Source organism: Spermophilus citellus (assembly GCF_964194105.1).
Source record: "Spermophilus citellus genome assembly, chromosome: 4".
NCBI lineage: Eukaryota > Metazoa > Chordata > Mammalia > Rodentia > Sciuridae > Spermophilus > Spermophilus citellus.
In genome coordinates, this window is record NC_138185.1 from 192,357,171 (window position 1) to 192,384,558 (window position 27,388).

Sequence of the window (27,388 nt, forward strand, 5' to 3'; positions counted from 1 at the left end):
AAATGATGAGGAATTGAGATTCCAAGATGGTCTATAACCTGACCAAGGTCACACAGCTAATAAACCAGTACTCACTTCCAAGACTGATTGGCACCATTCCATGCCTGGGCATTCCAGAAGCACAGTCTTCTCATGCTGATGTGCATTCTATTGTCCATCACTACACTGCCCAGGCACTGAGTTCCACTGCCCAGCTCCCAAGCCACTACCTTGCCTGGTCCTAGCAGCTTCATCTCCTCTTGGCCTCCATCTACTTTCCTGTGCCAGGTAAAGCACTTGTCTTTGTGAACAGAGTATCCTACCCACCTCCCCTTGACTCCAAATTTGCCTTGGCAGACCCTGAGCAAAGATCATACCCAGTCTCTCTTTAGCAGCAGCATGTCTGTGTACCTAACAGCCAGGCCCACCAGAACTGGTGTCTGGAGGAGGATGAAAGTCTTCTCTAGTGACTACCTCTAACCAGACTGAAGCTGGAATGGGGTAGCTCTCCTTTCAGATGTATCTGGAAATTTAAAAGTTCCTTTATGTTCTAATGGAGTTTCAGTCTGTTCCAAATTCCTAGCCCCATGCCCTAACCAGGTTTGAAATCCATCACTGACAACCAGGCTCAGGGCCAATAGTGTTTGACCCCATGTTGACACCAGAATCTCTCACTAACCCACCCCACAGATTCCACCTCTTCCTTCTGCAGGGGGTCCTTCATAGGTGCCCAAATAATAGGGTGAGGAAGGGGCTGGGGCAGAGAACCTCCCCACACAGAGAAACATGTGCAAGTGTGAGCCTCCAAAATGTGAGGATGGAGGGCCTTAAATTATACTTCTGATATTATCTCCAAATGAAGTTATGCATACGTCCTTGTCTATTTTATGTTGAAGTGCTTGTTAAACATAAATAGTGAAAATACACTACAGCTTTTCACTCTGATAGCATCTTGCTTTTTAAATACCAGGGACTTTAAAAGTGGAAAATGGGCTTCCCCCAAGCCTCAGGAGGCTCTGTTGTGTGCTCTAAAATAAAGATCCAAGAAGCAGGGCGGTGGGAAGGCAGACGGGAGAGATGTAGGAGGCTAACAGCCCTGCCCTCGGCTGAAACTCCTGGGAGCTAGATCCGCAGACCCTCTAAAAGACTTCTGCCTTTTTGTGCCTGTAGTCCTCAATCCTGCTTCTAGAAGCAGCAAGAGCCAGGCAGGCTGAGGAAGGGCGACAGGCCCAGACTAGCAGAGGAGGCTAGGAGGCCGCCCAACCGGCCCGCCTTGCAGATCTGGGGCCAGACGTTAAGGCTTCGTGTTTTCTCGCCAAGGCCAGAAACTATGTCCAGCGCCAGACTCCTGGCCCGTGCCCCGCAAGATCGGCCGAGCTAAACCGGCCACCCCTGCAGAGGCAGCACTAAGGAGCTGAGAGGCTAGGCTAAGGACCCCAGCAAGGCGGAAGGAGCGCGCTCCCTCCCCACGAGAAAGACAGATGTGGGGCTAATGAAAGGGAGGCGCGGGGCTGACGGGGGAGTGTGGGGGCGTGGCAGGGAGAGCGAAGCTCCCAGGAAGGAGGGGACCAGACCACCCGGAGGTCTGCGGAGAGGTCCAGAGGAAGAAGGCGCCGGAGAGAGGGGCTGGACAGGGACCGGCAGTTTGGCCCCAAGGTCCTAACTGAAACTCAACACCCGCCTTTGGAAGGATCGTCCCCTTTTCTCCTCCGCCCCTTCCCTTTCCCTCCCTTTCCCCCTCCCTCCTTTCTCTTAATCCCCAGGACTGAGCCCCGCGCTGGAGAGGAGAGGGCCCGAGGGGAGGAGGAAGAACTGCATTGAAAGGGAGCCGGGAGCCGGGGAAGGGGAGGGAAGGGAGCCGCGAGCGAGGGGTGAGCCGGGGAGCCACGCGCGGCCCCCCTGAAGCCTACCCAGCCCTCTTGGTGTCCCCACCCCGACCCTAACCCCAGTCGAGCCCACAGGACCCTAGCCCCTGCCTCTCCTTCGCCTTCTCTTTGCTCCTTCGGTTGCTTCTTGGCCTTTCTCTTCTTTCCCAAAGACACTTGGGAGCTGCCTCAACTCCTGGGGCGCGCCGAGGGGCCCTGCCAAGGGTGCGTGCGGTGGGGGCCGGCTCCGGGTGTCAGGGCCGAGGGTGGGGGTGGGAGCTCCCGGCCTGGCACCCCCGACCGAAGGTGGAAGGGGGCTGGGCCCCTCTGCTCCCTGGGCGCAGGAAGGCAGTCCCGCCTCTTCGAGTTGTACCTCCGTGCTGCTTGCTGTGACCCGGGCGCCTGGCGTCCCCGGGCCCCTGGGTGCGCTGAGAGCTATTGTAGAGAGTGAGAACACGCCTCATCGCCGCGGGTGCGAGGTTCTGGGCAGAAAACAGCCACTCCGGCAACCCAGCCCAGCGGCCTCGCTGTTGGAGGACTTGGGCGCCAGTCTGGCTTCCTTTCGCCAATTTGGGCGAGTTTGAAGAGGGACAAAAGGCTGGGACCTCGCTGGTCTTTCCTCCCAGTGGGGTCCTGTCACAGTGCCCTGGGCCTCCACTACCACAGCCCTGGGATTCCTGGTCCCCAGCGGGGCCAGTGGTTGGGAAGGGTTGGCCCCTAAACTTGCTCATCCAGCCCAACCGTCCCGGCGGCTTCTCCCAGCCCTTGGGGCTGTCCTGAACCTCCTGGACAAGCGTCGAGCAGCCCCAGATCCCGCCTCCTCGCCAGCCCAGCCCTGGAACGAAGATTTCGGCCCATGCGGGCCAGGGAGGCCTCTGCGGCCTAGGGCAGGCAGCTCCGGGGGCCTGGCCAACCCAGCGGCCCCTGGGAGGCCGTGGGGACAGTTCAGAGCGCGCCCCTTGGATGAGGTCCCGCAGCGACGCCCCGGCCCGCCCCTCTCCTCCTCCTGCCTGGCCAAACTGCCTCCCATTTGGGAAGTTTTGTGGGTTTTCTTTCTCCTCCAACCTTGGCGGAGGCCACTGCTCAAGCGCCACAGCCGGGGGTAGCCTCCTTGCTTGGAGGCCGCGAAGCATGGTGCGGGGCAGCCACCGCTGAAGTCAGCGAAATCGAGCCTGGCCTGAAGCAGGCGGCGCTGGAGGCCAAGGCCATGGCCATTGCCACGTCGGTGAGTCCACCAGGGAGAGGAGCAGAAACCTGTCCAGCCTGCCTTGACTCCTGTAGCGTTTATTTCTGCCCTCTCTTTGTCTCTCTCCTCGATCGATCCCTTTCTCCTCCAGGAGGCTGTGTCCTATCACTTTTGTTTCCTTTCCCCCTCTCACTCATCCCCTGCTCCTTCGGCTCCTGGGTTCGCCCCTCCTCTTCTCCCCCTCCCCAAGCTCTTTCTTTCTAGAGGTTGCTGCTGGATAGAGGGGAGGGGGCAAGGGTAGTCCCAGTCCTATCTGCTCCTTTCTGGGCGGGAACAGATGGCCACTGGTGGTTGGCAGGGATTTGTGATTGGGAAGCAAAGTAAACGGGATTGAAAGGACAAGCTGCTCAAGGAAAATGGGAGGCCAAAAGACCAGGAAGACCTATCTCTGGAGGAGGGATGGAGGAAAGGAGGCAAATAGAGGAAAGGGGGGTGATCTGGCAGGGAGAGAGAATATAGAGGGAGGAGAGAAGGTGATGTCAGCCTGCCTCAGGCCACTTTCCCGGGACTAAGGACAAAGGGAGGAGACAGCTGGCATGATGGGACAGTGGGAGGTGGCCTCCCAGAAAGCTGCAGTGGTCCCCTGCCACCTCCATTTAGCCAGCCATTCCCTAGCAAGTCAGCTGGGCCGCTAGGCGGGAATAGAACAGGGGCCACACCCATCAGCACTCCTTCCATCAGCAGCTCTGTCCTGGGTTTCTACAACTGCAAGGCCCAGAGGTTTAGCTCCATTGGACAGAATTCAAACCTAACACAGGGAGGAGCTCACCACTGACCCACCCCTCTGCTTTCTGTCCAGCACTCTGAGTAGTCTGAATCCAGGCAACTTCGCCTTTCTGCCCTTCCCTGGCCTCTGGCTTGAATTTCCAGGAAAAGCAAGGGTAACACCTGCTTTCTGATCCCCTCTGAAGAGGGACTCTGGGAGTATTTTGAGAGTGGAAAGAAAAGCAGAGAGCCACCCACACCCTCCCATTCCTCTTAAGGACCAGTTGGATTTGGGCTCCTTCCCAGATCAAACTCCTGTTAGTTCCTCAATCATGATGACTTGAAGACACTAGCCCAATGCTGGGAGAGGGGGAGAGCCTCTGGGAGTACTTGGACACAAGGTGATGATTGTGTGACTTTGCAGTCCCAGGAGGTAGAATTTTTTTGGTGGGGTGGAGGCATATTTATGCTGAGTAAGCTCAAGGATCCTTAATAATGTTAGTATTTATTAAGTACTTGCTACACCTGACCTTATGCTAAAGTTTTTCACATTTTGTTTTTTGAGATGAGGTTGATGTTGCCTAGGCTGGTCTCAAGCTCCTAGAATCAAGGGATCCTCCTGCCTCAGCCTCTCAAGTAGCTAGGACTATAGGCTCATGCCTAGCTATGTTGTGGGGTTTTTTTAAGGAATTATCTCATGCAGCCCTCAGAACAGCCTTGTGAGGATACTACTGTCCTTATACAAAAACCGATATTTGGATAAAAAGATGGAATTCTACAAAGGAGGAAATTAAGGCTCACAAAGGTCAAACAACCTAACCAAAGTTACCCCGTGAGAAAGGGACAGAGCCAGGACTCAACCCCAGGTCCATCTGCCTCTTGAACTTTACTTTTAATCCCCTGACTATATGCAAAACACTGATTTATAATTTACAGTTAGAAAGAAAAGTGTGGAGCCAACCAGGAATTTGTGTTATCTGATTAGCATTCCCTTACCCCACCTGCCATGGGACAATATCCTTTAGGAGCTACAATACAATTAGAAAATAGTTGGATGCATTTGGAATCAAGCAAGAGGAAGAGTCCATTTGTTAAAACCACTTAGCCATGAAGGGTTGGACAGCTATTGTCCACCAGCAGAAAACACCAGCCAAGAGGAACATGCACTGGTGCTGACTGAGCAGGGATTCCTTCTCCTCACAGTCTGGTGGCAGTCCGCCTGAGGTCTTTAGCTTGAAGGTGTTTGCTGAATTAGTGAGTTCACATTGTTTCCTGGCTAGGAGCTGTTCTCCAACACTATTGTATATGCCACCACTTCCCAAGATCCTACCAGCAGGCATGGTCCTTTAATAATATATTTTGACATTTTGAATGGTTTAATTTTGATTCTACCAAAGGATTCTTGGAACAAGAGCATCATGAAGGGTTACAGAAAAGGGAAATTGAGTATAAGGAAGACTTGATATGTACTTGACTCACCTTTGAGTCATGGACCCTTTTGACTCCACCACTGGTACCATTGAAATAAACAAAACAAAAATAAGCAAATATCTGCCATTGTGGAAAGGTAATGGAATAAAGTGACTGAGGGTGCAGGCTCTGAAATCAAACAGCCTGAGCTTCAAATCATGCTCCACTACTGTACCAGCCATGTGTCATTGAGCAAAGCACTAACCTCTCTTCCCAGTTTCCTTTCCAAAATGCAGATAATGGTTTCTCCCTGATAAGGTTGTTGTGAGAATTAAATGTGATGATGAATGCAAAGACTTGCACAGTGGAAAGAAATATCATCTGCACTTAGCTTCTGCATCTGACCTGAGCATGTGGCTCCAATGTAAAAAGCTCACATGCCCCCTCCAGACAGGACTGGAAATGAGATAGATGCTTATTCCTGATTGGCCTGCCAGCTCCCTTCCTTGTTCACACACTAGAGCATATACACTTTTCTCCATAGTAACCTCAGCCTCTTCTGGTAGAACCTTATTTGCTCAGACTGAGAACAAAACAATTGCTTTGGTTTCTGTTTTCTTTCATATCATGCCTAGGCACTGTCTGAACAGGGCTTTTTCCAGTCTCCCTCAGAATAGGGGTCTTTGCAGCTGCTTAATCTAAGCTTTTGCATGTGAGGGGCAGCCACTAGGGAAAAGAAGGAAAGTGAAGGAGATTCCATGAGAAACCTTAGCAAGACCTCTTCATGTGCTTTGGGAGAAATTAATTCAACAAATGTGTACTGAGGACCAGTTCCAGGTGAGTCCCTATTACAGGGACTAGGAAGAAGTAAGGGCTTACAGTGTAAGGAGAGAAATTGCTAATAATAATAAAAGAAATGACTAAAAAGACAAATAACTTTGGGTATTATGAAGGAAACAGTGATAGAGATGATGCAGAGAATGGGACGGGGCAAACAGTGATTAAGGAGGAGGAGACATTTAAGCTAAACTAAAGGATGAAAAAGGGCCAGTCAGATGAAATCAGGGGAAGAGCATTCTGAGGAGGGAAAATAGTAAGTCCAAAGGTCTTGAGGTCAGAATGTTATGGAAGAGGAGGACAGAGGTGATAAAGCTGGAGGCAAGACGGGACTCGTCAGTGCTGAGTCAGGAGTCAAATTGTTAAAGGGGATGGGAAGCTCTAAAGAGGCTTCCCATGACCAGATAGGTGTGTACAGACCCTCTCCTTATACTCTCCTCACCCACCAGGCCCAGCTGGCCCGGGCACTGTACGACAACACTGCTGAGTCTCCCCAGGAGCTGTCCTTCCGCAGAGGGGACGTTCTACGGGTACTGCAGAGGGAGGGTGCTGGCGGATTGGATGGCTGGTGCCTCTGCTCCCTGCATGGCCAGCAGGGCATTGTGCCTGCCAACAGAGTGAAGCTTCTTCCTGCTGGCCCAGCGCCCAAGCCCAGCCTCTCCCTGGCACCCTCCGCCCAGCCTGGCTCACCACACCCAACCCTAGAGCACAGCAATGAGGAACAGGAGGTGAGACTTGAAGTCCCCCAAGCCCCAAACCTGGAGACCCCTTGTCCTCCCCTGGGGCCTGCAAGCAGGCAGGCAGACCCCCCCCCCCCCCCCCGTCACTGCTCTCCTCCCACTGTGCTCTCTGAAGTCTGTGCCACCCCTTAGCTCTGTGTCCCTATTGGTAGCACAGCAGGAAGGTTTCTAAGCTCCTCCAAGTCTAACATGGTTCACCAGCCCCCTCCTTCAGACCCACCCACCTGTTTTGATCTCCCAGGTGTATGTGGTACCACCCCCAGCTCGCCCCTGTCCTGCCTCAGGACCTCTGGCTGGACCCTGCCCACCCTCCCCTGACTCCATCTACAAGGTCCCCAGAGGCAATGGGACCCAACTGTCCACTCCCAGAGATGCCTTGGAGGTGAGGGTTAAAGGTCTGTGTATTTGGGGTAAGGGACAAACAACCTCAGGGTTGGTCCATTGCTGAGCTGAAGGGTGACTCACTGTTCCCTCTCTCCAGGTCTATGATGTGCCCCCCACTGCCTTCCGAGCTCAATCCAGTGACCCCTATGACTCCCCAGCTTCCTTTTCTCATCCACTGGCCCGGGTTGCCCAGCAGCACCCTGGGGAAGATGAAGCTCCCTATGATGTACCTCTAGCCCCAAAGCCATCCACAGAGCTGGAGCCAGATCTGGAGTGGGAAGGGGGCCGGGAACCAGGGCCCCCACTCTACGCTGCCCCCTCCAACCTGAAACGGGCATCAGCCCTCCTCAACCTGTATGAAGCACCCGAAGAACTGCTGGCCAACGGGGAAAGTGGGGACACTGATGAGGGCATCTATGATGTGCCCCTGCTGGGTCCCGAGGCACCCCCTTCTCCAGAGCCCCCAGGAAACTCGGCCTCCAACGAGCTGGACACCCTGGCCCAGCTCCTGGCCAGAAGCCCTCCACCACCACACAGGCCTCGGCTGCCCTCTGCTGAGAGTCTGTCCCGGCGCCCTCTGCCTGCCCTGCCTGTCCCTGAGGCTCCCAGCCCTTCTCCAGCTCCCTCTCCTGCTCCAGGCCGCAAAGGCAGTATCCAGGACCGGCCTCTGCCTCCACCCCCACCCCGCCTGCCTGGCTTTGGGGGTCCCAAGATCGAGGGGAATCCAGAGGACAGGGAAGTGGAGGATGATCCAGCAGGACCCCACAATGAGTATGAAGGCATCCCAATGGCTGAGGAGTACGACTATGTTCACTTGAAGGTGAGTTCCTCCTGGGGCACTCCCAGAAATGCCCCAAGAGGAGGAGGAGTGTGGAGGCTTGGGGCAGAACTTCCCTGCTTCCCTTCTTCCTCTCTCGCCTGCCCCTTCACCCTGTGGCCAGGGACCCTACCACATGTTCTTGGCCTTACCACATGTACTAGTGCCACACTCCCCCCTTAATCCCAGCCTGGGACCACCAGAGCTCCCTCCTGAGTTAAGGGACTGGAAGGGAGACTGGGGAAGCCACCACTCCTACACTGAGACCTGATCCCCTTTGCAGGGCATGGATAAAGCTCAGGGATCTAGGCCCCTGGATAAAGCCTTTCCAGAGGATCCTGAACTGCAGGAGAAGGGACTGCCTGAGCAGCAGGTAACCCCCTGTTGGAGGTGTGCTAGAGAACGGGGCTGGTGAAGGAGGGCTGAAGACTTGGGGGAAGGGGTATTCTTAACCAAACTATAGAGGGAAATAGATTAGGATGAGGTTAGAGTTCACATGAAGCAGGGACAGAGTAGACAGGAGTTAGAATTCAACTGGAAGGTGCTGGAACTTGGAAGAGGATATTAGAAATTCAGAAAGAGGGGAAAGAATGTGTTGGAGAGGAGTCAGAAAGCCGGGCAGCCAAGGGAGCAGAAAGAGTTTCTGGGCTGTGGCTCCTTCTAAGGCTCCTTCCAACTGTGAATTCCTGGGCTCCTAAGAGACCTGGCTCCTAATCCCAGCTCCACCACTAAGAAGGGGCGGGGGGGTGGGCACAAAGCGATCACTTAAGTCTTTCTGGACCTCAGGAAAGTGAGATAGTTTCCTTGACTCAGTCTAGAATGGACATAACACAATAGCAACCATTTATTGGGTATTTACCAAGTGCCAGACCCTGTGCTAGGCACACATGCTTCAACATCAATCACAGTCATAGTCGATGCTCATAACAGCTTAGGGTGTGAGTGCACTGTGCCAAGCCCTTTTTATTTATTTTCTCGAATAATGTTCTCTGCAGCCTTGTTAGGTACATGCTAGAACTATAATCTTCAATACAGTTACCACATGTGGCTACCAGACCCACAAGATGTGGCTAGTCTGAATTGAAATGTGCTATAAATATAAAATGCACCCTGGATTTTGAAGATTTACTATGGAAATAACTCAATAATTTTCATATTGATAACAGATGGGAACTACAACATTTTTAATTTTGGAATTAGAGAAAATATACCAATTTCTTTTTACTTTTTTAATGTGGCTACCAAAATATTTAAAACTTCACATGTGACTTACATTATGTTTTTATTGGACAGTGCAGTACTAGACTCCCTGTTTGCTTTTTTTTTTTTTTTTTTCCATGTGTGTTTATGTGGTGCTGGGGATAGAATCAGGGCCTCATACACACCAAGCAAGTGCTCTACCACTAAGCTACACCTCCAGCTCTACACTTTTTCTTTTCTCTCTCTCTCTCTCTCTCTCTCTCTCTCTCTCTCTCTCTCTCTTTAATTTGTTCTAGTTATATAAGACAATAGGATGCATTTTGACACATCATACAGAACTTCTCATTCTTCTGGTTGTTCATGATATAGAATCACACTGGTTCTGTAATCATATATGTACATAGGGTAATAATGTCCAATTCATTCTACTATTATTCCTATGCCCAGACCCCCTACCCTCTCTTCACTCCCCTCTGCCTAAACCTAGGTACCTTTATTCTTCCCTAAACACCCCCCTTATTGTGAATTAGCATCCGCACATCAGAGAAAACATTTGGCCTTTGGTTTTTTTTGAGGTTGACTTACTTCACTTAGCATAGTATTCTTCAGTTCCATCCATTTACTGGCAAATGCCATAGTTTCATTATTCTTTATGGTTGAGTAATATTCCATTGTGTATATATACCACATTTTCTTTATCAATTCATCTGTCAAAGGGCATCTAAGTTGGTTCCATAGTTTGGCTCTTGTAAATTGAGCTGCGGTAAATATTGATGTGGCTGTGTCACCATAGTATGCTGATTTTAAGCCCTTTGGATATAAACCAAGGAGTGCCCAGCCCTATACTTTTTGTTTTCGAAATTAGAAGCCACAAAGTTCAGAGACTTGTTTGAAATCAGGTTTGAGGTTATTTGAATCCAGAGCTGTCTCACACTGAGTCTGGGCATTTCACTGCCAATCTAAATTTTCTGGTGAGCAGGGAAGAGAGTTTAAGGGATTGTTCTCAGGAAGAAGGAGCAAGGGAGGAAGTGGCACTGAGGAGCACGTTCCCACTGACTCCCCTCTTGCCCCTCAGGAGGCCCCATCCCCAGGGGAACCACTGGTTCTGTCCACCGGAGACCTTCAGCTCCTGCACTTCTATGCAGGGCAGTGCCAGAGCCACTACTCAGCGCTACAGGCGGCTGTGGCAGCCCTGATGTCCAGCACCCAGGCCAAGCAGCCCCCAAGTCTCTTCGTGCCCCATAGCAAGCGGGTTGTGGTGGCTGCTCACCGTCTAGTATTCGTTGGGGACACCCTGGGTCGGCTGGCAGCCTCTGCCCCTCTGCGAACACAGGTCGGGGCTGCAGGTACAGCGCTGGGCCAAGCTTTGCAGGCCACTGTGCTGGCTGTTAAGGGGGCTGCCCTGGGCTATCCCTCAGGCCCTGCAGCCCAGGAGATGGCACGGTGTGTGGCAGAACTGGCAGGGCGAGCCCTGCGATTCACCACCCTGCTCACCAGCCTGGCTGCCTGAGGGTCTGTTGGCACAGCCTTCCCCTCCCCTGCCTGGAGAGAGCCTCCACACACTCAGGTCTTAGGTGGATGGAGGGCTGTTTCAGGGAAGGGGAGGTATCTTCCCCCTCCCCTTCCCCTTTCAGTCATCTCAGCCTCTCACAGAGGCATCTCTTTCCCCTAATCCACAGCTTTTTGTATGAGAGCCATTTTGTATAAATTATTTATATTTAATGTTATTCCCTGCTTTGTCAGGGCCAGGCACCAGGTCCTCTGAGGCAGGGATGAACTGAACCCTCCTCCTCACCAGCCAGGGTTAGAGGTCACTGCACTGCCTCCTGCCTCTGGAAATTTGGGACACCAAGAATCAAGTGGCAGGAACTTGGGACCACACAGAGTCTCTTTCCCTTCCTGTTTCTTGGTTCCTGAACACCAATTCCTCACTTAGCCAAGAATGAGAGAAGGACATTGACTGCCCAGAATATGAAGGTCTGGGAGACATCAGAAGACTCCTCCCCTCAAAAGGCAGGAATGTTGACCTGAGCATGGGTGTGTGCACTTCAATAAACCCTGCGGTCTGGTCCCCTGACTCTGTTGCTTGGGAGCGTTGTGGGAGTGGGGGTGGGGGGGTGGCATCCCTCGCCATACCCATGGCAGGTGGGGGGATTTTCCTCTTTTGACAATGTGCATTAGACTGGTTCTCAACTCCCATAAAGGACCAGAGAGAATTCTAAAGGTATGTAGTGAATGTGCCCTTCTAATAAGGGTTGGATGGACATCAACAAGTCATTAAAATAAGTGCATAAAAAATAAACCAGATTGGACACTTGGTGGTGGAAATCCACAGGACAATGAGAAAAGATGAGCAAGGTGAGGAGAGGACAACTGACAAGACATTAGCTAGGCACCTGGAAGAAGAGAGAACCAAGAGGGTCTGACTAGTGTTCCAGGAAGGCAAGCCCAGTTTGCTGACTTGGGAATCAAGCCTTCTTCTTCAGATGATGTCACTAGAGGGGTGCAGTTGTGGAAAGAAGCTGGCCATCACCTAGGTGACTCCAAGAGCATCTAGCCCCTTACACTGCACTTCCCAGGCTTCCTACTGATAATCCCTCTGGACAAACTGTCTTCTAGGGGAGCTGGGGTGGCAGACAAGGGCAATGACTTGGAAGTCCATAGTCCTCCAGACTTTGGTGAATGAAGTCAAGAGCCTGTGGGTTTATAGGGGGGATTACTCCAGCCATTTACCTACCACAGGGAAGAAATCTGAGCCACAGACCCATTGCTTCAGTTTTGCACTCCCAGTTATCTGGCACAATAACCACTTTCGGGGCACCTCAGATTTCAATCACAATCTAGTACCTTGGCACCCTCTGAATTTGCCTCCTCTGTTGTGGGCTCCCTTCTCATTTCATTCTCAAGGAAAAAAATTCCAGATTCCAGGATCGACAAAATTCACCTCTATGTATTGAAAGCCATCCCCCATCTTCCAGACAGATTTCATAGATAACCCCTGAACTGGAGTCAGGTTTCAGTTCAAGTCTCAGATCTGTTATGTACTTGAGTGTCTGTAGGAAAATCATTGCTAGTCACCTCTGAGTCCTGGTTTAGCTTTAATGTGAGAGGATCATAATGGTCTGATAGGGTTGTTGTAAGGACCTACCAAGAAAATGCATGTGAACAGGGCTGGGCTTGTGGCTTACCGATAAAGTGCTCACCTAGCATGTGTGGGGCCATGGGTTCGATCCTCAGCACCACATAAAAATAAATAAATAAAAATATTGTATCCAACTACAACTAAAAAAAAAAAAGAAAAAGAAAATGCATGTGAACAGCCCAGCACCACATAAAATTAAGAGATTATTATCCAAGACAGACAAGGATGTAGACAATAAATCCCTAAGGTATGTTGGCTGTGATTGTATTGCAGTAACTCTGGAAGAGAGGCTAAAAAGAATAGAGGGAGGGGGAGTGGTGAGAGTCTGCTTGATGTATTAGAAAAGAAGGGTTTCCTGTATTGGGGAAATATGAATAGAGGAGACAAGTGGAAGGTGGTTCAGTGTAGAGAAAGGGGAATGAGCTAGTTGACTTGACACATGGTCCATCCCAGTCCTTACCTAGGATTGGGGAATGAAGTACCTATCAAGCATAAAAATTTATTAGAGAAATGCATCACTAACTTGAATGTACATACACCTGGGGATCTAGTTAGATACAGATAATGATTCAAGGGTCTGGTTGAGGCTAAGATTATGCTCTCAAATGATAATGGGTGCTGCTGGTCCTTCAATTCCACTGAATAGCAATTCTAAGGTTAGAGAAGATTTTGAGGCAAAGATGCTTGAGCCGACAGCTGAAGGATGGGAAAAACTTGACTAAGAAGCCATCTAAGTATAAGAACCAGCTTGTGCAAAGACGCTGTAACATTGGAAAAACTGAAGAAGGTCAGAGGCTAGAGTGCAGCAAGTTTGAGACATGAAGTGAAATGGAGCTACATAGAGCATATGACCAGGCATGCAGGAGCATGTGTGAGTTCGTGAGCTGTCTAGAATACTTATCTTCATGGTGATAGCCTGGAAGGGACACACAAGGCACCTTTGTGTGTGTGTGTGTGTGTGTGTGTGTGTGTGTGTGTGGTGCTGGGGATTGAACCCAGGGCCTTGTGCATGCAAGGAAAGCACTCTACCAACTGAGCTATATCCCAGCCCAGCAGCCCTTTTTATTTTCTATTTTGAAACAGGTTGCTTGGGGCCTTGTTAATTTGCTGAGGCTGGCCTTGAACTTGTCATCCTTCCTGCCTCAGCCTCCCAAGTCACCAGAATTACAGGTGCACTCTACTGTGCCCAGCAGACCTCCATTTTTAAAAAGATTATTCCATCTGCATCCATAAGTAATAGATGGGGGAGGGGATAGATATGAAAGGATGCAGAACACCAGGTGGGAATTTGGAGGTTGCAGTATTGGTAATAGAGATGGAAGAGAAGCAGAATATCTGAGAACTATACAGGAAGTAGAATGGCTAGAATTTTGTAAATAACTTGACATGAGTTAAGAGGAAATTTCAAGGACTGTCACCTGAGCATCTGGCCATAAGTGGTTGGTATTATTCCTTGAAGAAGGAAGACTAGAAGATGACCAACAAGGTTATAGTGGGGAAGAACATGAGTTTGGTCATAGGGAATTTGAGGTCCCTGTGAGTTATCAAAAGTGGACCCTGGGCTCAGAAAAGAGATGAGATCTAGGGGGTATATCTGGGACTCAGATTTGTATCATTTGTACTGGTGGTGACTGAAATGTTGGGAATGAGTGAGATCCCAAAAGGGAGACAATACTGTAAGGTGAGAAGAGAGTCAAGGACCAAGTCTCTGAGGATTGCAGAACTGAATGAAGGTGAGGAATAGGAGGATGTGCCTGCATGGAGAAAAGGAGTAAAAGAAAAAAAAAAAACCAGGGGAATGTGGGTCTTAGAAGATAAGAAAGTATTTAGAGGAAGGGGTTGTTAATACTGCCAAATGCTGTTGAAAAATCATGGAGATTCAATCAGGATAGGATGGTGAATCCCAGAGAAGTGGTCTCCTTGTAGCGATTGAAGCTAGAAAGCTGAGTACAGTGCCAAATCAGCTCTCCACATGCATAAGCTGAACTACAATTGCCTGTTTACATGTCTGTCTCCCCAAGGTGGTCTTGTCCAGCCTATTATCCCCAAAGCCTAGAAAAGGCCTGGAACATAGTAGGCATTTAACAAATTTCACTGATGAATGAATGAGTGGGGAAGAACTGGAAGTGATGGAGGACCCTCTGGCATCTGTCTGAGTTACTATCCTTCAGCATTTTTCCCTTTTCACCGCAATGGCCCGCAGACCAAGGAACAGAAGACAGAGCCCCCAGCCCCTCCCTCCCCTGGGCCCTGGCCCCCCTTCCTCTCTCTGACGAAAAGTCTGGACCGAAGGTTCTGCTGACGTGGGAAGGGGAGGGGAGTCTAGAGGAAGAGGAGGGGAAAGCAGCGCAGAGATCGCAGAGACTGAGGAGGCGCCCGCGGCTGCAGAGCTGCAGATTGGGGTCCCTTCGGTCTTTCACTGTCCGGCCTCCCGGCGCGCAGCTGGGCCAGAGGGTAGTGCATCCTTTTGGCGCGGTCCAAGAGGGCCGCTGTGGTCGGCAAGCTGGCTCCCCGGGTGGCCACTGGGACCCCAGAGCCTAATGGCGGGGGTGGCAGCAAAATCGACAGCACCGTAGAGATCACCCCCAGCTCCAACGGAGTAAGTGCCTGCGCCTCGCGCGGGGGGTGGTGGTGGTGGTGGTGGCTACGCCATCCTATCCCGCACCCCCGTCCAGGTCCCCGCTGAAGGCCCGGCATTTTCTCCCGTGCATCCCCTGTCCCTACCTGCCTTCCTTGCCCTAGCTTCAGCACCTCCCGCCCCCTATCTCCCCTTGCTCTGCGGCTTTCTCCGCTTCACCCTTCTGCCCCCAACACCCCACCTCGCCCCACAGCAGGTCGGGACCCTTGGAGATGCTGTGCCCACCGAGCAGCTGCAGGGTGAGCGCGAGCGCGAGCGGGAGGGGGAGGGCGATGCGGGCGGCGACGGGCTGGGCAGCAGCCTGTCGCTGGCCGTACCCCCAGGCCCCCTCAGCTTTGAGGCGCTGCTCGCCCAGGTGGGGGCGCTGGGCGGCGGCCAGCAGCTGCAGCTCGGCCTCTGCTGCCTGCCGGTTCTCTTCGTGGCTCTGGGTCTGGCCTCGGACCCCATCTTCACGCTGGCGCCCCCACTGCATTGCCACTACGGGGCCTTCCCTCCCAACGCCTCTGGCTGGGAGCAGCCCCCCAATGCCAGCGGCGTTAGCGTCGCCAGCGCGGCCCTAGCAGCCAGCGCAGTCAGCCGCGTCGCCACTAGTACGGACCCCTCGTGTAGCGGCTTCGCCCCGCCAGACTTCAACCATTGCCTCAAGGACTGGGACTATAATGGCTTGCCGGTGCTCACCACCAACGCCATCGGCCAGGTGAGACGGTCAGGCGGGCCTCGGGTCTGGGGGAGGGCCTAGGGTGGCAAGGGCGGGGCCTCATGCCCGGTGCACCCTTCTCACATCCCCAGTGGGATCTGGTGTGTGACCTGGGCTGGCAGGTGATCCTGGAGCAGATCCTCTTCATCTTGGGCTTTGCCTCCGGCTACCTGTTCCTGGGTTACCCCGCAGACAGGTGAGGGCTGTCGCGGGGGCCGGGATGGTAGAGAGGGGGGGGTGCTAGGGAAACTAGCCCAAGCAGCTGGTGTTTGCAAAAGATAGAGGACAATTCGCTGGACTCTGCTGGCCTTCTCTGGACTTCCGTTCAGTGATCTACCCCTGACTCAACTTCATTCCCCATCAAGAAATACATTCTTCTGCACAGGAGAATGACCTCCATGGACCATTTCCACTTACCTGTAGCCCCATATCCATGGACCAATGACATCATCTCCAAAGATAATAGTCCCATCCCCTAAACGAAAACCCTGTTTTGACAAGGAAATGCTCTCTCTTCCTTTGTAGCACTTCTCATCCTAACCACCTCCCTTACCATCTTCATGGATTAACAAATTCCCACTGGCTAACAGCCCATCTGCACTGTTAGCTCCACCTCAGTGGGCTCATTCCTAAAGATCAATGTTAATTCCTAAATATCAGCAGCCCCATTCCCACTGACGAATAGTTCAACTTTACAAACGACTCAATCTCTGACCCACTAGTGGCCCCTCCCACATAGATCAACAGATATTTCAAAAGAGTACCTTCATCTTCAGTAACCCATAGTTTCATGCCTACCACTAAATAAATCCACCTTTATGAATCATTAATCTCAAGAGCACCCCTCATAGATTGATAGTCCAATCTTCACAGATCCTCAGGGATTTCAGATCCTTTCAGACCCAAATTTCCATTTTCATAAATCATGGCCTCATCAACTGCCTGTCTCCACCAACCAGTAATTTTCCCTGTGTATCAAAAATCCCATCTCCTCTGTTTCTGGACACCATCATCACCGATCAGGAACTCCAACTCCACTGGCTATCCCCATGGATTACTCATCCTCACTAGTATAGCCTCACCTAAGTGGATTAGTTCAACTTCCATGGATCAAAGGCATCCTGACATTCAATAGTCCAGTTCCTTAAAAATTAAAACCCATTCTCACTGTCCAATAGACACCTGTAGGCCAATGATCCTAAACCTACATATCAGTATCCTGTCCCCATGCATTAATGGCCTTTTTTATATGCCAGTAGTCTCATTCCTATGGACCTCATTACCAAAGATCAATAATTCAGTCTCCCCAAATCAGAAATCTTAGCCACATTTAACCAATAAGCCATCCTCATGAAAAATGAACCTGCCCTAAAGGTTTAGTGACCTTGTTTCCAGGGATCAGTGCCACCTTTCCAATGACCAGTGGCCCCCAATCTTCATAGATCAATAGCCTTATCCCCAAAGATCAGTAGTCCATCCCCTAAGGATTAGTAGCCCTGTGCTCACTAACTTGTGGTCAGTTACCATCATCACTTGCCAATAGTTTTATCTCACCTGGCCCATTCTTAGTGATTATCCCCATGAATTAACAGATTCATCCCTTGAATACCCATCCATATGGATACTGAGATCCTTGCATCATGAATCAATGGTTCCATCCCCAAAGACCAATTCTTCAGTCTCCAAAGATTTATAGTCTTATCCTCACTGGTCAAAAGTCCTACCCCATGGATTAATAGACCCATTCATGGATCAGTAGCTCCATCTCCTGCTCAGTGCCATTCCACTCATCCCCAAAAATCAATTACTGAGCCCCTAAGATTAGTAGTTCCATCTTCACTGACCAAAATTATACCCACACACAAGTGACCAGTGGCCTCACCTCCACAGAGGTGACTTATATCAGTGACTCCCATCTCTTGACTAGTCTGAACAAGACAAGCTCCATTCCTACTGACCAATAGCTCTATTCCTATAGATCAGTGGTTCCAAATCCACTAAGCAATATCCCATCCCCCTATGGGCAACCTCACATATAAACCTAAATGCCCTAATACCAATAGCCCTATCCTCAAGAGTCAATTTCCACCTCCCACAGAACCATAGCCACAACCCAGTGCCTAGTAGCCAGACATCACCCACACATAGTACTCATCTCTTCTCATCTTCTCTAATCTCAGTTCAGCTCTTACACCAGGAGCCTCATCCTCTATCACCAACTTTGAAGTGGCCAGCCGGCCCCCACCCAGGACATCTTCCCCCAAGCAAGTCTAGGTAACCAGAAGTCCTCCCCACTTTCCAGGTTTGGCCGACGTGGGATTGTGCTGCTGACCTTGGGGTTGGTAGGCCCCTGTGGAGTAGGAGGAGCTGCTGCAGGCTCTTCCACTGGAGTCATGGCCCTCCGATTCCTCCTGGGTTTTCTGCTTGCTGGAGTTGACCTTGGTGTCTACCTGATGCGTAAGTGGCACCCTGCCAGATGTCCCTCCCTTGGGTCTCACACCTGCTTTTCTATATCCCCAGGGTCCCCACTGCCCCTTCTTCAGGCCTAAATTTCAGCTGTTCAGAATCAGCTATATTTCTAGCCAGGCTTTTGAATGATCCAGGGGTCCTGCTTCTCTCACATCTGTCGCCCCGCAATCTTTAAAGCATTGCCCTGGACTTAGTGCTGTTAGGGAATATCACCTTATTTAAAAACTGAAGCCCTGACTAGCTATGTGATCTTGGACAAGAGTTGACATGAAGGTCAAACAGGAGACCTGATGTGAAAGGGTCTGTAAACTGGAAATGCTGATCACTCTCAGGGAGACCGAACCTAGAGCCCTCCTAGGTTTGAGCAAGAGAGGAGAGGGGACTGCATGATCTCTCTGCTCCTTGACACCTAGAGGTTAGTCTGTGGGAGGTGATGGCTACAACTCTGCTCAGGGTCTGACCTAGCTCTCTGTCCTCCTCTTTCCCTCCCTCTCCCCTCTCTAATGTCTCCTCCCTGGCCTCTCCCTTCTCCCTCATCCCTGCTATTATCTCTAGGCTTGGAGCTGTGTGACCCAACCCAGAGGCTTCGGGTGGCCCTGGCAGGGGAGTTGGTGGGGGTGGGAGGGCACTTCCTGTTCCTGGGCCTGGCCCTTGTCTCTAAGGACTGGCGATTTCTGCAGCGAATGATCACCGCTCCCTGCATCCTCTTCCTGTTTTATGGGTTAGTATTGCCCTTCATGTGTAGTCTGGCCCAGCTCTACCTCCAGTCTAGCTTTTAGCCCAGAGACCCCTCCTCTTCTTCAACTGCCCCTGGTCCAGGCCTGTCTCAGTCCCTCAGAGGTGGGAGTTTCCTAGCCCTGGGTCAGGAGAGGGGAGGCCTCATTGCACCCCACCACCCTGCCTCCAGCTGGCCTGGTCTGTTTCTGGAGTCTGCTCGGTGGTTGATAGTGAAGCGGCAGATTGAGGAAGCTCAATCTGTGCTGAGGATCCTGGCTGAGCGGAACCGGCCCCATGGGCAGATGCTGGGGGAAGAAGCCCAAGAGGCTCTGCAAGGTAAGCAGGGCTCTCAGGGCTGGGGCTATAGCTGAGTAGTAGAGCACTTGCCTCGCAGGTGTAAAGCCCTGGGTTCAATTCTCAGCACCACATAAAAATAAACAAATAAATAAAGATATTGTGTCCATCTACAACTAAAAAAAAAAAAAAAAAAAAAGCAAGGCTCTCTATGGGTGACACCTTGTATGCACACAGGACAGGTGCCTTCTGCATGTAGCTGTGCCATCTCCCAGGGTCCCTACCCTCATGTGGGAGGATCCTGGTTTCTCAGCTGTCTCTTCTAAACTCCTCTCTCTCTCCCAAAGACCTGGAGAACACCTGCCCTCTCCCTGCAACATCCACTTTCTCCCTCGCGTCCCTCCTCAACTACCGCAACATCTGGAAAAATCTGCTTATCCTGGGCTTTACCAAGTGAGCCTGGGTGTCAGACCTGAGGGCCAGCCCAGTAGCTGGGATGGGGATTGGCTGGGTGGGGAAGGCTGGAAGACCTACAGAGGATAACCAAGGATGTGGAAGGCTGAAGATGGTCAATCACTTTTCTTTCTTTCCCTACCCCTCGTCACAGCTTCATTGCCCATGCCATTCGCCACTGCTACCAGCCTGTGGGAGGAGGAGGGAGCCCATCAGACTTCTACTTGTGCTCCCTGCTGGCCAGTGGCACAGCAGCCCTGGCCTGCGTCTTCCTGGGGGTCACTGTGGACCGATTTGGCCGTCGGGGCATCCTGCTTCTAGCAATGACCCTCACTGGCATCGCGTCCCTAGTCCTGCTGGGTCTATGGGATTGTAAGCGTCTTCCCTTCCCCATGATGTGGGCTCAACAAGGGAACCCCAATAGAGGTGCCTCAGATAGACTCAGCCAATACTTCTGGCATAGGCCTCCCAAGATAAGACCCTGAACCTGCCCACAGCTTCTACAAGCCTCCACCTAGCCAGGCAACCCCGTCTGTTCTCCCAATTAGTGAATGCCCAGAGCCCACTTAGAGCACAGGATCTAAGAACAAAGAGGATCACTAGGGATTAGGCCAGGCATGATCTCCCCACCTCCATTCATGTTGTCCCTCTTGATCTTCCAGATCTGAATGAGGCTGCCATCACCACGTTCTCTGTTCTTGGGCTCTTCTCCTCCCAAGCAGCTGCTATCCTCAGTACTCTCCTTGCTGCTGAAGTCATCCCCACCACCGTCCGGTGAGAGAAGGGTACTTCTAAGGCCAGGCCTCAAAGCCTGAGGGATGGAGGGAAGCTACTAGAGAAGGGTTGGGGTGAGGCCCACAGCTATTGGCTGAGTATCTCCTACATCTTCCCCAGGGGCCGTGGCCTGGGTCTGATCATGGCACTGGGGGCACTTGGGGGACTGAGTGGTCCAGCCCAGCGCCTCCACATGGGCCATGGAGCCTTCCTGCAGCACGTGGTGCTGGCGGCCTGTGCCCTCCTCTGCATCCTCAGCATTATGCTTCTGCCAGAGACCAAGCGCAAGCTCTTGCCTGAGGTGCTCCGGGATGGGGAGCTGTGCCGTCGGCCTTCCCTACTACGGCAGCCACCCCCTAACCGCTGTGACCATGTCCCATTGCTTGCCACCCCCAATCCTGCCCTCTAAGCGGCCTCTGTGCACCCTGGTGTGAGGCTGGCCCATAGAGAAAGGTGACAGGCCTTGGCAAGGAGACCAGGAAGAGAGAGGAAGGCAGGGCTGCCCAGAAGGCTCCAAGGCACCTCACACCAGCCATGGAGGAAAACTCCGAGGGCCGCCCCCACCCCCATCTCCTCCCTGCTGCTTTGTGTTCATGTCTTCAGCAAGTCAGGGAATAGGGAGAGAGCTCCATACTGTAACATGGGTCTGGGCTCCATCTTGTGCCCAAAGACATCCTCCCAGACCTCATTCTTTCTTGCTCTATCATTCTGTTTCAATAAAGACATTTTGAATAAATGAGCATATCACAGCCTGGACTTCCCTCCCTGCTGTTGTCCTTCCATTTCTTGGGGAAAGGCTTCTCAGTGGAACACAAACCATTAACAATCTCCTCCCCCTCCCTGTACCCTGCCCCCCAAAATTAACTTGCATAACTATCTCCACTTACTGCTTGCTTTGCTGCCAGGACTGCACTAGGTGCTATACACACTTCATATTTTAAGGTAGGTATTTGGATAAATTAGGTTTTGTTAAAAGCAATACAAATTGAGTCTGATGAATTAAAACAAAATGGGAGTTTTTGTTAAGTGTATCGGGGCAGGTTAATGTGAGAAGTCCCAGAAAATGGAAGAAACAGACCTAACCATAAAAGGTCAGGAGCTGAAAGGCCTCCTGGTTCAAAAAGCAGGACCAGTAACATTCTTATCAAGGTTTCTGGATGAGTGAACTCCAGTGGGATTCAATTCTTGGGAAAAATCATTTCCAGCAAGCATGTGGCTGGCTTGTTTGAGTAACATAATACTCCCACCTCTGTTACTGACAACTAAGAGGAGGAAAGCAAAACTTGGGCACTGTTAGCTTAAGTGGGACTTGATGTTGTTCAGGTAAAAAAAGTGGATGTCCACTACAGTATTATTCTTTTTACATATGAGAAGACCAAGCTCAGAGACTCAGTAACGTGCTCAAGGTTACAAAACAAACAAGTGACAGAGTTAAGATGTCCCAGTGCTAGACCTCGTCATCACTGCACACTAAGGCTACTTTCCCTACCCCTAACATTTGGGCATTTTCCTTGGCAATGAGGAGTGGAGTCTCCCTGAGAGGTGGCAGCAAAATGACTAGAAGTTCCACTTTAGTGTCAGGACCTACCTCTCCAACTAGCCCAGGCCTGGCTTTACCACTTTGAGCAAATCTCTTACCGCCAACATCCTTCAAGGAAATCGCTATGAGGATTGAACAAGTAATGTTTTTGAAGTATGATGAGCTCCTTCAGGATGGAATCTTATTCAATTTTGAAACACCAATGTCTGACGTGGTAGATGTTAGAAAAGTTGAATATTTGCTCATTTTTTCAATAAGTGTTTCCTGTGACAGATTTATGTGATACCTAAGTCACAGGCCACCCTTCAAGGAGCTTAAAATCCATTAAACACTATGACTATTAATGAGGAAAACAGGCTAGTGGTTTGGAGCACCAAGAGGCTGCTTCTTGAAGGTAAGACTCATTCAGAAGCAAGAAGCCCGCAATGCTTCATAGTCTCTACAGTGCTCTTAACCCTAGGCCAAAAGGAACAAACTCTTGAGAACTGGATAAGGTGAGATTTTTCCTAGAAGATTGGTGTTTGGAGAGAGATTCTTAGGAAAATGGAAGCCTTAAGGCTAGTACCTTGCAGAAAAGGAAGGCCCATTAACTAAGAGTGCAGCAACCCCAGAGTTCCTTTCTCCTTCTGCCAGTTCACATTTGAGGCCCAAGCTCTATGAATCAGGACTTATTACTAGACTCTCAAAATGTTACTCATGTAATCCCAGTGGCTCAGGAGGCTGAGGCAGAAGGATTCTAAGTTCAAAGCCAGCCTCAGCAATGGTGAAGCTGCTAAGCAACTCAGTGAGACCCTGTCTCTAAATAAAATACAAAATAGGGGTGGGGATGTGTCTCAGTGGTTGAATGCCCTAAGTTCAATCCCTCGTCCAAAAAGAAAAAAAAAATTAATGGAGAATTCATCAGGACCTTCCCTCATTTAATTAATTAGCATAATCCCCGATAAATTTTCATCCCTGCTTTACTACTGAAAAAAATAGAACATGAGAGAAATAAAGAGGGTTTATCATTAAATGGCAGAGCCAGGATTCTACCCCACTCTGGGTCTTTCAGTTAAATACCCTGCTGTATACACTGTGTAAAGCAATATCCAGGGGGTTTCAACTGACTCCAATGTTGACATTTTAGCTCTGACAATCAATGATGAAGCAAGAAATCATATTCCTTTATAACTCCAGAGATTGTGCAACAAGATGGTAGACAGGGAAGCTCTTGTACTTGTTTGCAGAGTCCATGTAAACTGGGCATAATGGCACATGCCTGTAATTCTAATTTCTTAGGAGGCTAAGGTGGGAGAATCATAAATTCAGGGCCAGCCTCTGCAACTTGGTAGGACCTTGTCTCAAAATAAAAAACAAAAAGGGTTAGGTATGTAGCCCAGTGATAGAGCACCCCTTGATTCATTCCCCAGCACCACCAAAAACAAAACAAAGTCCCTGTAAAGCAAGAGTTCTTTATGTTAAAGACACTGTTCAGTATATTCTCCAAGGAATAGATCAAAAGGACATTTCAGTGGATCTCCTCTACATAACCAGTGAAAAAAATGAAAAAGAGTTTCAGGAAAAGAAGTAAGAACAATCAGAAAGCCAGAGCAGCCTCTGCATGGAAGGCAGGAAAAGTGAGCAAGATTCTCTGATTCCAACTAGAGATAAAGGCAAAGAATACGGAGGCACCAGTACAGCACAGGAGATACAATGCCTCATCCTTGAACAATTCCTACTTAGAAAAGGTCAATATGTCTAGCTAAAACAAATGGCATCTTGTTAGTTGCTCTGAACTTCAATCACATCTCATGGGACCCTAAAATTCCACAGAAAATAAAAATTATTTTTTTAGACTTTTATAAATGGGAAGGCCAAGGCTTGGAGAAGTGAGTAATTTATTTAAGGTTATGTGATGGTAAATAGAGTAGCCAGCTCCAGAGAAGTGAGACCCTGCAATTTTCTTCCTGCATGCCAGACAGGAAATATTTCCAAATGTCATTAGAGAAAGTATCACTGTCTAATATTAAACTCATTAGGTACCCCAGTAACTACAAGGAAACTGTTTTCAGGCAAATAAGAGAAATGATTACTTTTCTGGAAGAGACTGTATTGATCGCAACAGTTTTCAAAAACATTTAGATTCACAACTAGGAACCATAATGGATTACTGGGATAAAATTAAAAGGATACAGAGGGTACATTTCTAAACTTGAAAAGTTATATGAAAAAAAAAAATGAAGTTAAAGCAACATAAGGACATTTATATGCCTCCTCCGTCAGCCTAGCCTGTCCACCATGCAACCAACTTTTACAAATTAGCTACTAATGTCTGGTGCAGTCTCAGGTCTAAAGTAGCACACATACCTGACCTCACTCTGGGTCAAGTCTGTGAAACAAAAAAATTACAATGCTCTGTGGAAAATGCAGAGAAATGTTAAGAGTACCAAAGCAGCTTTGAGCAGAAAAGATGTTCTTAGTCTGTTCAGATTGCTATAACAAAACACCATAGACTAAATGGCTTACAAACAACAGAAATTTCTCTCTCTCAGGGCATGCTGGCTCATGCCTACAATTCCACCACTGAGGAAGCTGAGGCAGGAGGATCTCAAGTTCAAGGCCAGCCCAGGTAACCTAATGAGACCCTGACTCAAAATAAAAAAGGTCTGGGGTACAGCTCAGTGGTATAGCACTTGCCTGGCACGTGCAAGGCAACGTTAATAATAATAATAATAATAATAATAGAAACAAAAGAAACATATTTCTCACAGTTCAGGAAGCTGAGAAGAAGTTCAAAATCAAGGTGTTGACTGATTTGGTGTCCAGACCAAATTTCTGTTCATATATACCACCTAGCTGCTGCCTCCCATAGGAGGGAACAAGCCAACTCTCAAGAACCTCATTTTTCTGGGCTTGGGGAGTGGTAATGGAGACTAAACACAGTAGTGCTTAACCACTGAGACACATCCCCAGTGCTTTTTATTTTTTTAGTTTAAGACAGGGTCTCTCCCTCAGTTGTTGAAGCTGATCTTAAACTTGCAATATTCCTGCCTCAGTTTCCCAAGTCACCAGGATTACAGGCACATGAAACCATAACCAGCTCAGAGGTCTCTATTATAAAGGCACTAAATCTTTTATAATGGCAAGACCCTCATGCCCAAATCACCTCTCAAAAGACCCAACTCATAATACTATCATACTAGGGATAAGGTTTTAACATATGAATTTGGAGGAACATAAACATTCAGACTATAACAGAAGGTCACCCTCTATAGGAGGCAGTCCAGGAAAGCTTCTTAGATATTTAGATTAAATCTTGCAAGTAAGTCTTTGAGTTTTCCAAGGAAAAAAAGGAGAAGTAAATAATGCAAAGTATACAGACATGACAGAATATGATGTGCTTGGAAACCAGTAAGTGTGAGTGTATGTGTTTATTTTGTGAGTTGGGGATCAACATGGGCCTCACATATGTTAGACAAGCACTCTATTACTGGACTATACCCTAGCCCAGCAAAGAAAATAAAGGGCATCTATAAAAACCCCATAGCTGGGCTGGGGCTGTGTAGTTCAGTGGCAGAGCACTTGCGTGGCATGTGTGGGGCACTGGGTTCAATCCTTAGCATCACATATAAATGAACAAATAAAATAAAGGCATTCTTTCCATCTACAACTACAAAAAAAAAAATTTAAAAAGAAAGAAAACCCCATAGCTAACAGAATAATCAATGAAAGACTGAAACTTTTCCCCTAAGATCAGAAAAAAAGATAGGGAGATCTGCCCTAGCCACTTCTGGTCAACATTGTACAGGAGGTTTAGCCAGAAAAATGAAGAAATAAAATGAAATAAAGGGTACTCAGATGCAAATAAAATTATATCTGCAGATGACACAACTTTATAGAGAGAGACTCTTAAGAAATATACACACACACACAAAAAAAAACCTGTTAAATAGTTTTCTCTGATAAATAGATGCTAATCCATAGTGGGGGTGGGGAGTTAGGGAAGAATGAAGGAACTTTGGATTCTTCAGAGGGGAGTGAGGGAAAGTGTGGGGCAGTGGGGATGGGAAGGATGGTAGAATGAAACAGACATTCTTACCCTATATACAAGTATGATTATAATCAGCACCAAGTACAGCCAAAAGAGAGAGAAGTTATGCTCCGTTTGTGTACAATGTATCAAAATACTGTCATGTAACTAATTAGAACAACAACAAAACCTGTAAAATAAGTTTAGCAAGTTTACTGCACTCACAGTATATAAGATGAGCATTAAAAAAAAATTACTTGAACTTTTTTTTTTGGGGGGGTAGTACTGGGCTAACTGGGAATTAAACCAAGGACTTTATGCATATTAAACAAGAATTCTACTACTGAGCTACATTGCCAGCCCTTTTATTTTGAGATAGGGTCTTAGTAAATTGCCCAGGTTGGTCTCAAACTTGCAATCTCCTGCCTCAGGCTCCCAAGTCACTGACATTTACAGATATGTGCCACAGGCAGCTTAACTGTACTTCTGTGCAATAGCAAAAGCAAAAAAGATCTGAAAATGAAATGAAGAATTCCATTTACATTACATAAAAGCACACAGTTCAGAGAATGGTTCATACACTGGAAGACTTAATATTACTTAACGTGGCAATACCCCAAAAAAATAAAACCAAGAAAAGTAACAGGGTTTGGGGGGTGGGTATGGACATAAAATGGCAATATTCCCTAAACTGCTCTACAGATTCAGCATAACACTATTAAAATTCTGGTTATCTTTTTTTGCAGAAATTAACCAGCTGATTCTAAAAGCCATATGGAAATATACCCAGAATAGCCAAACAATCCCAAGATGATCATAATTGGAAGACTTACACTTCCAAAATTTTAAAACTTATCACAAACATATAACAAAAACAGGGTGATACTGCCATAGAGACAGATTCAAGGAATACAACTGAAGAGTCCAGACATTTGTCAACTGTTGTCTAAAATGGAGGCCAAGACCATTTAATGGTGAAAGAATAGTTTTTAACAAATGGTGATAAGACACCTGGATAGCCACCTGCAAAAGAAGGAAGTTGGGCCCTTGGCTCACACCAAACACAAAAATCGATTAAAAGTGCATCAAAGGCCTAAATGTAAGAGCCCAAACTATAAAATTCTTACGAGAAAGCTAAGCACAGTGACATAGGCCTGTCGTCCCAGCTACTTGAGAGGCTGAGGTATAGAGGATTGCTTGAACCTATCAGTTGAAGATCAGGCTGGGCAACATGAGATCTCATCTAAAAATACATCAAACCAAACAAACAACAACAAAAACAAACAAAACCCCTGCAAGAATTCTTAGGAGACAGACATACATTTTTGTGGCTTTTTGTATTTCAGAGGACACTATCAATAAAGTGAAAAAACTCACAAAGGGAGAGAAATACTTGTAAATCACTTATCTAGTAAGGGTCTGGTATTTAGAGTGTATAAAGAAGGCCAGCACAGAGCTTGGTGGTGCATGCC

The 27,388-nt window shown here is 48.9% G+C and overlaps 2 protein-coding genes across 2 annotated transcripts; both read left to right on the plus strand.

Annotated features, from left to right (window-relative positions):
• The first annotated feature begins 1,509 nt into the window (after positions 1–1,509).
• Positions 1,510–11,273, plus strand: EFS (embryonal Fyn-associated substrate). Its single transcript, XM_081289730.1, is given in 9 exon segments — positions 1,510–2,852; positions 2,854–2,955; positions 2,957–3,007; positions 3,010–3,069; positions 6,492–6,770; positions 7,024–7,164; positions 7,264–7,986; positions 8,267–8,356; positions 10,259–11,273. Coding segments are annotated over 9 exon segments (1,926 nt in total). The 5' UTR covers positions 1,510–2,807; the 3' UTR covers positions 10,694–11,273.
• A 2,779-nt stretch (positions 11,274–14,052) lies between these two features.
• SLC22A17 (solute carrier family 22 member 17) lies at positions 14,053–21,123 on the plus strand (the record flags this gene model as incomplete). The annotated part of the gene is made up of 11 exons (XM_081292924.1): positions 14,053–14,058; positions 14,784–14,924; positions 15,157–15,660; positions 15,753–15,856; positions 17,963–18,117; positions 18,685–18,850; positions 19,037–19,182; positions 19,488–19,593; positions 19,748–19,965; positions 20,256–20,367; positions 20,488–21,123. The coding sequence occupies 11 exons, from the start codon at positions 14,053–14,055 to the stop codon at positions 20,774–20,776; spliced, it is 1,947 nt and encodes a 648-aa protein (XP_081149050.1). The 3' UTR covers positions 20,777–21,123.
• Between the last annotated feature and the right edge of the window lie 6,265 nt (positions 21,124–27,388).